The sequence below is a fragment of the Amblyraja radiata genome, chromosome 15 (assembly GCF_010909765.2).
Source record: "Amblyraja radiata isolate CabotCenter1 chromosome 15, sAmbRad1.1.pri, whole genome shotgun sequence".
NCBI classification, from domain to species: Eukaryota; Metazoa; Chordata; class Chondrichthyes; order Rajiformes; family Rajidae; genus Amblyraja; species Amblyraja radiata.
Window position 1 is genome coordinate 35,475,334 of NC_045970.1, and position 13,159 is coordinate 35,488,492.

General features: G+C 42.0%; 1 protein-coding gene across 3 annotated transcripts in view; it reads left to right on the top strand.

The window, feature by feature from the left end:
• pdzd7 (PDZ domain containing 7) overlaps positions 1-13,159 on the top strand; it is a 66,729-nt gene that overhangs the window by 38,178 nt on the left and 15,392 nt on the right. For all 3 annotated transcript variants that reach the window (XM_033034020.1, XM_033034017.1, XM_033034018.1), the window contains 5 exons: positions 70-233; positions 3,158-3,249; positions 5,660-5,751; positions 8,991-9,062; positions 10,485-11,174. In XM_033034020.1, the coding sequence (XP_032889911.1) occupies positions 70-233; positions 3,158-3,249; positions 5,660-5,751; positions 8,991-9,062; positions 10,485-11,174 (1,110 nt within the window). The remainder of the gene's footprint in view (positions 1-69; positions 234-3,157; positions 3,250-5,659; positions 5,752-8,990; positions 9,063-10,484; positions 11,175-13,159) is intronic.

The window sequence follows — 13,159 nt, forward strand, 5'->3', positions numbered from 1 at the left end:
ATTGCTTCTAATCTTTTTCCACAAGTTTGCCTTCTTCATGAATTTAATTGGATTTATCTCTAATTTCAGATAAAGAAAGAGGCCATCGCTTTAAAATATTGGGCCTTCAGAAGGACCAAAATGGTCTCTCCACAAACGACTCATGCAGTCACTGCCTAGCTGTGATTGAGGATATTGCAAAGAAACTCCTGAATCAAGATGAAGTCAATGCCATTTTGCGTCACTGTGATCAGGTATTTCCCTTAAATACCACAACCTTGAGCTAAGCTGCAGACCATTATCAAGACATATTTCCATTTGCACCCTTTCCTTTAGACTTTAGAGATACAGATACAGTACGGAAACATGCCGTTTGGCCCGCCCCGACCAGCAATCGCCCCATATGCTTGCACTACCTACATACTAGGGACAATTTACAATTTTTTTACTGAAGCCAATTAACCTACAAACCTGTTCGTCTTTGGAATGTGGGAAGAAACCAGAGCACCTGGGGAAAACCCACATCGGTAGTCAGGGTCGAACCCGGATCTCTGGCGCAGTAAGGCAGAAACTCTACCGCTATGCCACTATGCTGCCACTGTACCCTTTTATAATTTCTCCCATTCTGTTATTTTATAATTTCTCCCATTCTCCCTCCTTTTCTTCCATTTTCAACCCATAAACTCCATTTAACATTAAATTTCAATCCCACGTGCATAGAATCTTCCCATCCTTGCTGATCTACCATCTTGAATGGAAAATTCTTTACATCTTCCAACAGCATGGCTCATAGTACATGTCTTACAGCATCAGAGACCCAGGCTCTATCCTAACTTGAGTTGCTATCTGTGCAGAGTTCATGCGTTCTCACTGTGTGACTGCATAGGTTTCTTCTGGGTGCTCCAATCTCCCCTCACATCTTAAAAATAGCTGGGTTGTTATGTTAAATGGCCACTATAAATTGTCCCTATTGTATAGGTGAGTGGTAGAATCTGGGGGTAAATTGATGGGAATGTGGAGAGAATATTGTTGGGAATCTGGGGAGAAGAGAGGAGAATGAGGATGAGAGAGAGAGAGAGAAATAGATCAGCCGTGATTGAATGGTGGAGCAGACTCGATGGGCCGAATGGCCTAATTCTGCTCCTCTAGTGATCTTATGAAAATACATTGGGATTAATGTCAGTAGTTGAAGAGCCTGTTTCTGTGCTGTGTCTGTCTGATTCTATTTCCCCGAAATTGCAAGAGACTATTTGTGCTCATTCACACTGTTGAATAAAGTACTGAAGATATTGCTATAAGTATTTTCACACAAAAATCATTCTGTACATTGTATAGCCTGGATATTCACCTGAAAGCAGAAACAAACATTTAAATATGGCCTCCCCTTCAAAATGCACCATAAGATAGATCCCTCAATGGGTGTGTAATAAAATAATGAATTTGTGATATCATTGAACTTAAAGGAACTCACTGAGAAATAGTTTTAATGCCAAAATATAAAAAATTGACAACATTTCTCAAGATGTAATCTTCCACTAGATGGTATTAAAAATAATTTTCCAGGAATTACTACATAGCATTATGAAGTAATTGTAAAATAGAAATGGCCTCTTTAGACCAAAGAGGCCACACTGAGAATTCAGTCCCCCATAATAATGTAAGTTCCCGTCCCTTTTCTTGAACCACAGACCTATTTGTGATTATTAGCAGGAACCTGTATTTTGCCTCCTCTCGCTGGCTTGGGTATTTTTAAAGCGGAGATGAATAGGTTGTTGATTAATAACGGCGTCAAAGGTCACTGGACAAAGGCAGGAGAATGGGGTTAAGAGGGAAAAATAGATCAGCCATGATCGGATGCTGGATCTGACGCGATGGGCCGAATGGCCTCATCCTGTTCCTATGTCTTATGGTAGCTTAGCTGGATGTGAAGTAAAGAGCCTGCCTCTTCACCAAAACAGAATTTTAACAGCATTTCCAGCACAGTGGTAGTGTGATGGCAGCAGCTATGCTTTCTATCTGACTGCATTACTCCCTTGGGGCATTACACCATGGACTGTGCAAAAGTTATCTTCATCTCCGTACAGGTTTCTTTCTTGATTCGATAGTTTATTTTGCTATGTATAGGACAATATTGTAATTATTTTAATCTCGATCATGTTTGCTTCCTACCAGTCAACACCTCCTCAAATTGAGGGGGCACCGAGAACGGAGGGACCAGGTTGGGGAGGGGGAACTGAGAACAAAGGGGGGACTTGGCGGGGTGCGGGAGGGAACCAAGAACAAAGAGGGATCTGGCAGGAGAGTGGGGGGGGGGGGGGGTTTGCCAGCTGCCATATGCGACGGCAGACAATAGATGGGACTGTTGAGTGAACTTTTGCAACTTTGTCAGTGCCAAAATGTGGTCTGCTAGATGATTTTACTGGGTTGTATGCAAAACAAAGCATTTCACTGTAACTAGGTACATGTGACATTAAAGAATCATTGGATTACTTGAAGATTGGTGCCCATGCTTTCTACAGCTCCAGACCTGAAACATAGAAAATAGGTGCAGGAGTAGGCCATTCGGCCCTTCGAGTCTGCACCACCATTCAATATGATCATGGCTGATCATCCAACTCAGTATCCTGTACCTGCCTTCTCTCCATACCCCCTGATCCCTTTAGCCACAAGGGCCACATCTAACTCCCTCTTAAATATAGCCAATGAACTGGCCTCAACCACCCTCTGTGGCAGAGAATTCCACAGATTCACCACTCTCTGTGAATTTTTTTTCTCATCTCGGTCCTAAAAGACTTCCCCCTTATCCTTAAACTGTGACCCCTTGTTCTGGACTTCCCCAACATCGGGAACAATCTTCCTGCATCTAGCCTGTCCAACTCCTTAAGAATTTTGTAAGTTTCTATAAGATCCCCCCTCAATCTTCTAAATTCTAGTGAGCTGGATTCTAGATTCTAGCTGAACTCTGGAATTCCTACCCTGAACACCACCTCCACGTTTCCCTTGGTTCTTTCACCCAGCATTTAAATATCCAGCCTGATATGTTTTTGATGAGACTGTGATTGAATTTGTGATGCTTTACGATGTTCAAATAGCCATACAAATGCTTATTGTTGCTGGTGCTAAGTTATTTATAGTTTATTTACGATAACCTGTAGCTCAGCATTGATTCTGTGTGCAGTATGTTTCAGGTGGTGGGGTGGAAGATTTTGTGCGCCCTTTACTTTTTATTTTGGATAAACCAGAGAAACTGCTGATACTGAGAGAAATCAGGTAAGAGGAAAAGTGAAATGCAAAATCTAGCACTATGAATGATATATCAAAATTTAATGTTCCTTTTATGTCAGATGGAGGACAAAAGTATCGAATGTTTATTTATTTGGCAGAGGACAATCTTTCATAAGGAATGCAGACAACTTTCTCTGATGATCATGAGTTGAATGTTAGAATGCTGATCGATCAGTTAGCCATGCAAGAGTAAGGCAGGAGCAGATTTGCTCTCCACAATGCAGCACAGTGGTGCAGCTGGTAGAGCTGCTGCCTCACGATGCCAGAGCTCCCAGTTTGATCCTGACTTGGGTGCTGTCTGTGTTTGCACGTTCTCCCTGTGACCGCGTGGGTTTCCTCCCATTTCCCGAAGACATGCAGGTTTATAGGTTAATTGGCCTCTGTAAATTGCCCCTGGTGTGTAGAGAGTGGTTGCGAAAGTGGGGGATAACAATCAATCTTTCAGTTCCACAGATGATGTATTCTCAGTCAGTGTAATACATTTTGTTTGGAAATGGTTAGAATTTTTCTTGTGCATGTACAGGTGACAACTGCAATAAGTTGAAATACTGGCGATTCTGCTCAGAAAAAAAGAATGGCTTTTGCAAGTTGATGCAGATGTCAATGCAGTTTTATCGCAGAAACATAACATGCCTTCATATTTTTTCCAAGCGCCTATCAGAGTAATTATTTACAGTGACGTGTGGTTACTCTAGTAATGTAGGGAGACATGGCAGCCTTTTTGTCTTAGTGCAGGTTGAAAAAGCAGCTTGTGGAAGACTGTAGCCTCTGATGATGCAGTATTTCCTCAGAAGTGTCGGCATAGATTAGGTGCACGTCACTGGAGCTTGAACCTTAACTTTTATGACTCGGAGGCAAGAGTGCCACCACTCATCTGAGGTCAACAGTAAGAACCAGCGAGTTCTTCTCAATTTGCTGCGGTGTTAAAATATTCAAACAGTTCACGTACCTCCGCTCATTCGCTCATTTTAGCTACGCTGTATTTCCATAAACGAGAAAATCGTTGCTCTTGAATTTTTGACTGTAATTAGCAAGTAAAATAAAACCTGCACCCTTTATCAATAAAAGAAATATAAGACCAATTCAGGAAAGGGCAGTGGTAATTACAGTGTTGTATAGTTTCCACCGGACAATTTGTACAAAATGACTCACTTTTTTTTAATCAACAAATCTTCATGGTGAAACTGCCTCCCTATTAATGAAAATGTTTAACTCTGATTTCAAACAAATTTATTTGCAACAACTCCCTTCCAAAATATTTATTTGGCTTAATAGTTTGTAAAGATAAAATTTGCAATTCATTACTATTTGTAAACTTATTTCATGATTTTGATGGGCTATACCTAGAGATCTTACTCCAGTTAATAGAGATACCCACTTTATAGCACACTGATGGATTATTTGTGTCCAAATGATCTGTGCCACTCAAAGCTGTCAGGCGTAATAGATATTAATTCAGTGGAGAAAATAGGTGTGTTACCTCATTTCAACAGGATATATTCTCTCCACTAGAAAACTGATGCAGTGTGAAATTGGTCCAATTTAAACCACCACTCAATGGGTAAATGATTAATGCCATTGTCAATGAAATGGTAGAGAATTGAATTGCCCAAGACACATGTCTTCAGTCATTTCAAGGATCTCTGAGAGATTGTAAAGGGGTTAAAGGGAATTCTTTGTTCAGTTTGCCTATCTTCATCTTTCTGTTTGTGTTCAGATGGACAAAAAGCACTTGGCAGAGTAATTGGTAACCTGAATCAATTGAACATGACAAATATCATCCTAAAATTTGGAGCATTCCAAATTTACTGTAATTACTGCCTGAATCTGTCTTAAATACAATTTTATATATTTAATTATTATTGAACAGTTTTCATGCTGTATATACAGGTCTGCCACCGATTTTCCGGCAACTGGTGGTCCAGCTCCTCCTTTAATTCGGACAAAATCCCTTTCCCGGAAGTCCCCCCTAAAATGTGGCCGGGTGAGGCGGCAGATCACAACCTTATGGGGACTTCAGGGGCTGAACGGTGGGTCAAATGTGTCCCCTGCGGCCAGGACTTTGGAACTCTGGCCTGGCCAGAGCTGGTAGATCTGTTCCCGTAACCGACTTGCACGGCCAATCGACTGGTCGAATTTCCCAGCTGCGGCCGGAGACAGCAGATCCGTTCCCACAGCAGACTTCCGCGGCAAACTTTGCAGGCTGGTATCTTGACCCACCCCAAGGCCGTGACCTCTTTTGGTCCAACAAAATGGATAATTTAGAAAGGCTCTGGAACCAAGGGTGGTGGACCTGTTATTAAGTAAAGATCCTTTACACTTCTGTGAAGCTCTAATATTTACTCAATGGAGATCTTTGCCTCTGACGGTGCTTTATTGTATCATGTCTCTAAAGGACCATCATCGGACCAACTGACCTGGGGAGGTTTGACAGTATGGTCATGCCTTATGAATTGGAAGCCTATGATATTCTGAAGATCAGAGCAGGTGGGAGAGTGTACACGAGTGCCGAAACGTTGTGAGAGAAAGATCATTTATAGTCAACGAAGCGGTTGAAATGTTTTGCGTTCATGACTTAGGAATTCACTGGCATTATACAATAATTTTGTTTGCAATTGGGAGATGGTGGAATATATTCTAAATCCACTGTGCACATGAGGCTGTCTGTACATCCACAGTCATGGATGTACAGACACATCTGTTGAGGCATAGGATTATTTCTGAGCTCTTGTGTGTTGTCTGATGCTTGAATGGTTGGTGGCGATTTTAAAATAAACTTGATGATAATGTAGATTACTTTTGGGTCATCATCCACAGCCTTGCTGTTCAGATCTGGAAAATGATCTGAAGATTTCCATTCCATAAGACATAGGAGCAGAATGAGACCATTCGGCACATCGAGGCTGCTCCGCCCTTGACCATGGTTGATCTATTTTTCCCTCTCAACCCCATTCTCCTGTCTTTGATACCCTTACTAATCAAGAACATATCTATCGCTGCTTTAAAAATACCCAATGACTTGGCCTCTACAGCCGTCTGTGGCAATGAATTCCACAGATTCACCACCCTCTGGCTAAAGAAATTTCACCTCATTTCAGAGGATTCAGCAAATAGTTTTAGGCTTGGGACAAGTGTCTTGACGCCTAGGCAAGCAGTGAAGTGTCCAGCCGTTTGAAAGATTCAATATTTTTTCTCAAAAGCCTAGTTTACAGCTAGGAAGAATTATATCATAGCAAGTGGGCGGGTGTTAAAATCTTTAGGTGTTATCTTCTTGGAACATTTCACTGTTGGGCTGTAGGTTTTAGAGGTTGGAAAGTCTTCTAAAGAAGCAACGCAGATTACCTCCATTACATCTCTTTTTAATATTTGTCAGCAGGATCTGGAGTGGAATAGCTCTTGGCCCATCTTCCCCCATTCTTTTCTCAGGACTTAGGCAAGACCTGAGATATTGATATCTTCACCAAGCTGGATATAGAAGTATGATGAGTGTTGGCATCATGAGCCTAGTATGTCGCAGCATTTAAAAGACACTTGGACAGGCACATGGATAGGAAAGATTTAGTGGGATATGGGCCAATTGCGGGCGAATGGGCCGAGCTGAGACAGGGCATCTTGGTAGGCAGGGACGCGTTGGGCCGAAGGGCCTGTTTCCATGCTGTATGAATCTGACACTATATGAAGGGTAAAAATTTCAATCGGACTTTGTGGGTTGTACTAAAAATGGCCCAGACTCTTCTCTGGATCAATCAGCTTCAATTTTAAATGAATGTAAAAGGGTACAAAATAGTTAACTAATCATGAAGCTATATTTCTACACATGAACTGTACCTTATTTATTGTCAGTGAGACTATGTTATTTTTTCTCGTGTTCATTGTGGTGTAGCTCCTTTTCTGAGCTGAAGAAACGGCATGACATTTTTATTTATTTTAGAAATAATGCTTTAAATTTACATGCAAATTAAACGGGCAAAAAGAAATTAACATGTGATCAAGATAATGGTTTTTCATAAATTACAAGTGAATGGAAACATCAAATCAAATCACATTTTTGCTTTTAGATTGTGCTTCCTTTTACATGTTAGAACATAGAACAGTACAGCACAGGAGCAGGCCCTTTAGCCCACAATGTCAGTGCTGAACACGATGCCAAGACCAACTCGCATCTGCCTGAACATAATCCATATCAGTGCCTGGTCACCTCTCTGATGAAGCACTGAGCAGCTCTTCGTGATACATGGCAGAGAACAGCTGTGGCCATTATGTTTAGAGAGATACAGCATGGAAGCAGGCCCTTCAGCCCACCGAGACCACGCCAACCATTGATCAGCCGCACACTAGTTCCATTTTATCCCATTTTCGCATCCCACACACTAGAGGCAACTTGGGGAATCCAATTAACCTGCAAACCTGCATGTCTTTGCAATGTGGAAGAAAACCCATGCAGTCGCAGGGAGAACATGCAAACTCTGCACGGACATCGCCCGTAGTCAGGCTCGAACCAGAGTCTCTGGCACTGTGAGGCAATATTTGGAAGAATCCTATGGGGGTATCTAGTGCAGAATCAACCAAACTGACATCGAGTGAGAGAACTATCTGGGCACGAGATGGTTCTGGCAGAGTATCATGTACCTTAGTGCTTTGGAGAGGGTGAAAAAAATGGTGAAAGCAGGTTAAACATCAACTCTGAGAAGAAATCAGATCAATATGGAAAAAAAGGAAGGGTTTCCAACCTCTAAAACTAAAACTGTGAGCTTAGCGCACAGTGGTGCAGCTGGTAAAGCTGTTGCGTCACAACGCCAGGGACCAGAGTTCAATCCCAATTCGTCCGTGTGGTGTTTGCACATTCTCCCTGTGACTGCGTGGATTCCTCAGGGTGCTCTGATGTCCTCCCACATCCCAAAGACTTGTAGGTGAATTGGCATCTGAAAGTTGCCCTTAGTGTGTCGGGAATGATGAGAGAGTGGGTCAATATAGAACTAGTATGAACGGGTGATCGATGGTCGGCATGGACTTGCTGGGCCAAAGGGCCTGTTTCCACGCTGTATCACTAAACTAAATAGAGTAAGATTCTGTGATGTTTTGCAATTTTACTGTATTTTATTTATATTCCAGCATCGCTACTACAATTTATGAATCTTAAAGTTAAAACTTGCAGGAAAATAAAAGATAAAGTGCTGGTGGGTCAGGGTCAGGCATCTCCCTGAAAAACATTGTTAGGTAACCTTTCAGATCAGGACCCTTTTTTAGACTGATTGTATGGGTGGGAAGAAAGCTGGAAGAGATGAAAGCCTGGATGGTGATAAGTAGATACAGATGAGAGTTTTTTGTTGGAAAGATGGTTGGACAAAGGCTTGAGGTGAAAAGACAGAAGGTGTGAGACAAAAGGATTGAAGTATTGCAAATTGTGAAGCCAGAGGAAGGAACGTAGTGGAGGGCGAGAGGGAGGCGAGAAACGGCTCCAAGTTTAGGTGGGGCACTTGCCGATTCTGTTTAAAAATGTTATACTTTATATATGCTTATTACAATAAAATCGCACTTGTGTAATAAAGGGAACTAATGCTGAAAATAATCTTCACATGACAATTATCATTATATTGTCAGTTTTTTAACATAGTACAATCTTAAGCCCATCAAATTACTTTTGCACTTAGTGAAAATCACTTGCATTTAATCTGAATATTTTGTAAAGTTGATTGATTTATTGTCAATTAAATAAATTCTTCCAGGGAGATCTCCAGTGCTTAGGCAAGCTGACTATGGATTGACCCCAAAGCGACACTTGATTACACCTATTCCAGGTTGGTACCATTAGATGTGTAGCTTCAAATTCCAATCAATTAATGCCCAGTCTGTAGTGTTAAAAGCTCAATTAAACATTGGTTGCTTTTGACAGGGGGGAGGCACAGTGGCGCAGCGGTAGAGTTGCTGCCTTACAGAGCCAGAGACCCCGGTTCGATCCTAACTACGGGTGCTCTCTGTATGGAGATTGTACGTTCTCCCCATGACCGTGTGGATTATCTCTGGGTGCTCCGGTTTCCTCCCACACTCAAGATGTAAAGGTTTGTAAGTTAATTGGCTTTGGTAAAGTTGTAAATTGTCCCTACTGTGTAAGATAGTGCTCGTGTACGGGGATCGCTGGTTGGCACAAACTCGGTGGGCCAAAGGGCCTGTTTCTGAGCTGTATCTCTGAACTAAACTAAACTAAAGATAGTTGTACATAAATTTCTGATTCTTATGATTATGTATCAAACTTTAAACTAAAATTACTTACTTTGATTGTAGCTCTTTTATCGTTCGTGGGAAACCTGCCATAACTGCGACGTTATGCCCCTGTCCCACTTAGGAGACCTGAACGGAAACCTCTGGAGACTTTGCGCCCCATCCAAGGTTTCCGTGCGGTTCCCGGAGGTTTTTGTCAGTCTCCCTACCTGCTTCCACTACCTGCAACCTCCGGCAACTACCTGCAACCTCCGGGAACCGCACAGAAACCTTGGGTGGGGCGCAAAGCCTCCAGAGGTTTCCGTTCAGGTTTCCTAAGTGGGACAGGGGCACTTGCTCCATTCAGTGACGTCCACTTACTCGGATGAGTTTTTAAGTGATGTGATGGGGTTCATTACTACATATAATTGGCGTAAGCTTACTTTTAATGGCTGCCCTTGGATGTTTGAAAATAAGCCAAAGTCAAAATGGTGTCAGGTACATTGCAGCCTTCTTTAGATTATAATTTGCATCTCATTTCTGCTCCCATCCCATCCGTTTGTTTCCTGAACAGTGGATGAGCAGTTGCCAATTACTATCCCATGTTCTTAAAATGTTATAGTTATTTAATTCCGTTTAGTTTTTGTTTAGAGATGCAGCATGGAAACAGGCCCCTCTGCCCCCCAGTCCACGCCGACCATTGATCACTCATTCACACTAGTACTATGTTACCCCACTTTCTCATCCACTCCCTACATACATGGGGCAATTGTAGGCCAATTGACCTACAAGCCCGAACGTCTTTGGGGTGTGTGTAGGAAACTGGAGGACCCGGAAGAAATCCACGTGTTCACAGGGAGAACGTGCAAACTCTGCACAGACACCACCCAAGGTCAGAATCAAACCCGGGTCTCTGGCGCTGTGAGGCAGCAGCTCTACCATCCTCGCCACTGTGCCAGTTCCTCTATGGTTCTTTAAAACATCAAGAGTTATATACCTAAAATATTTTCTCCTTTCTATAGATTTCAGAGGTGGCTTTCATCTGAAACCATCTCAGGATTATGAAAAGGAAAGAATGATGGTGGAGGAAATCAAGAGGTTAAAGATCTCTGCTTCAATCCAGCAAGAAAATAACCAAAGACGATTCACAGCTTTAGAAGACGTACCTGTGGATAGGTATGACATGGAAAACACTTTGTTTAAACCCGCTTCTCGCAGTCCAGTGAGGTCAAACTGGTTGCTGGCAGAGTCCTGTCAGACAGCAGTCCAACCATCTGCTCCAAAGCAAGATGCCAATACAATACAATCTGAGGTGTTGGACAAACGGCCTGGCAATGGCAAAACCAGAGGATCAACAAAGTCAAAGCAACACAAAACTGAAAGAGAGAAAGCAGAGAAAAATAAAGACACGCCGTTGTATTCAGTGGTGAACAAGTCCAAAAGTACAAGGCCTGTTTTAGATCAAGTGTTTGAAAAAACTTTGCCCAACAGCAACAGAGGTTTACGCAGCGTAACCACAACCAGGGAGAGCCAAAATGAACTCAAGGAGGAACCGGTTTATGCAGAGTTTCAGGAACTCTTGGAAAATGGTCACGAAGAAAGAAAAAACATCAATGAAGGAATAACAACAAGGATGGGGAAAAGCGCAGAAAACAAAGTACAAGAATATGACCTGGTGACAGTCAAAGTCTCCAAGATGAAACAATCATTAGGTATGGACTTCACCTTGCCTCGTCTAGAAACGGATAAAATATCAGTCATAGTCACACAGCATGGTGTGTTTCACACAATTTTAGCAATTTTATACCACAGTGCAGTTTACTTGAAGTTAATTATTAGCAGATTGAATTTTTAATTGCTTACACAATAAATCTTGAGAGATGTAATAAGTACAAGCAAGTCAACTCCATGAACTATTTATTCTATGAAGTTAAAAGCACACAGTTCTTGGATTCCTTTAGTTTAGTTTATTGTCACATATACCGAGGTACAATGAAAAGCTTTTTAGAAAACATAGAAACATAGAAAATAGGTGCAGGAGGAGGCCATTTGGCCCTTTGAGCCAGCACTGCCGTTCATTGTGATCATGGCTGATCATCCACAATCAGTACCCTGTTCCTGCCTTCTCCCCATATCCCTTGATTCCGCTAGCCTCTAGAGCTCTATCTAGCTCTCTTTTAAATTCATCCAGTGAATTGGCCTCCACTGCCTTCTGTGGCAGAGAATTCCACAAATTCACAACTCTCTGGGTGAAAGAGTTTTTTCTCATCTCAGTTTTAAATGGCCTCCCCTTTATTCTAAGATTGTGGTCCCTGGTTCTGGACTCCCCCAACATTGGGAACATTTTTCCTGCATCAAGCATGTCCAGTCCATTTATAATTGTATATGTTTCTCTAAGATATCCTCTCATCCTTCTAAATTCCACTGTATACAAGCCCAGTCTTTCCAATCTTTCCTCATATGACAGTCCCGCCATCTCGGGGATTAACCTCGTGAACCTACGCTGCACTGCCTCAATATCAAGGATGTCCTTCCTCAAATTAGAAGACCAAAGCTGCACACAATACTCCAGATGTGGTCTCACCAGGGCCCTGTACAACTGCAGAAGTTGTACAACTGCAGAAGCTATCCAGTCAGTGGAAAGACTGCACATGGTTATAATCAAGCCGTCCACAGAGTACAGATAAAGGGATTAATGTTTAGTGCAAGATAAAGTCCAGTAAAGTTCGATTAAAGGAAAACTGAGGGTCTCCAATGAGGTAGATGGTAGCTTAGGACCGCACTCTAGATGATAATAGGATGGTTCAGTTGCCTGATAACAGCTGAGAAGAAACTGTCCCTGAATCTGGAGGTGTGGTATCATCACTCCCCTCAGGTGCTGATACTTTGACTTATGCTGATGATCCAAGTGTCATACTGTCCTTTTTATCATTTGGCTGTGTGAATTTAGGTGGATAAATGAAAAGAGTGAAGATCTGAGGATGAGAATATATTTGCCATGGATTCAATTTATTCCATGACCTAGAAAATAGAAGCAGAGCATAAGTCATTCAGCCCTTCACACTGCACTGCCATTCATTGTGATCATGGATGTTCATCTATCTCAATATCATAGTCCAACACTCTTCCCAAACATTTGTTGATGCCTTTTGCATCTAGAAATGTGATATCACCTTTCAAAATATTCTTCAATATTTCATTTGTGTAGAATACTTTCTTTTTATCTCAGTCCTAAAAATCTTGTCTAGTAACCATAGACTTTTTCTAGACATCCCAGCCTGCGGGAAACATCCTTCCCACTTAATTTGTTTAGCCCTGTCACCATTAACCAGAGTAAAAATTGTTTTCTTGGTTTCTTTTTTTTTACTCCTGTAAAACAATTTTGTGCATCTTTCGATTTCCTTGAAAATGTTCCCGAAAAGATTTTGCTGGAAAGGATTTACGAGGAGGGTGCCAGGACTTGAAGGCCTGAGCTATGGGGTGAGGTTAAGCAGGCTAGAACTATTCCTTGGAGCGCTGGTGTATGAGGGGTGATCTTATAGAGGTGTAAAAATCATTAGAGGAATAAATCGGGCAAACGCACAGAATCTTGCCCAGAGTAGGGGAATCGAGAACCAGAGGACATAGGCTTAAAGTGAGGGGGGGGGGGGGGAGATTTAATAGGAATCTGAGGGGTAACTTTTTTACACATAGGGTG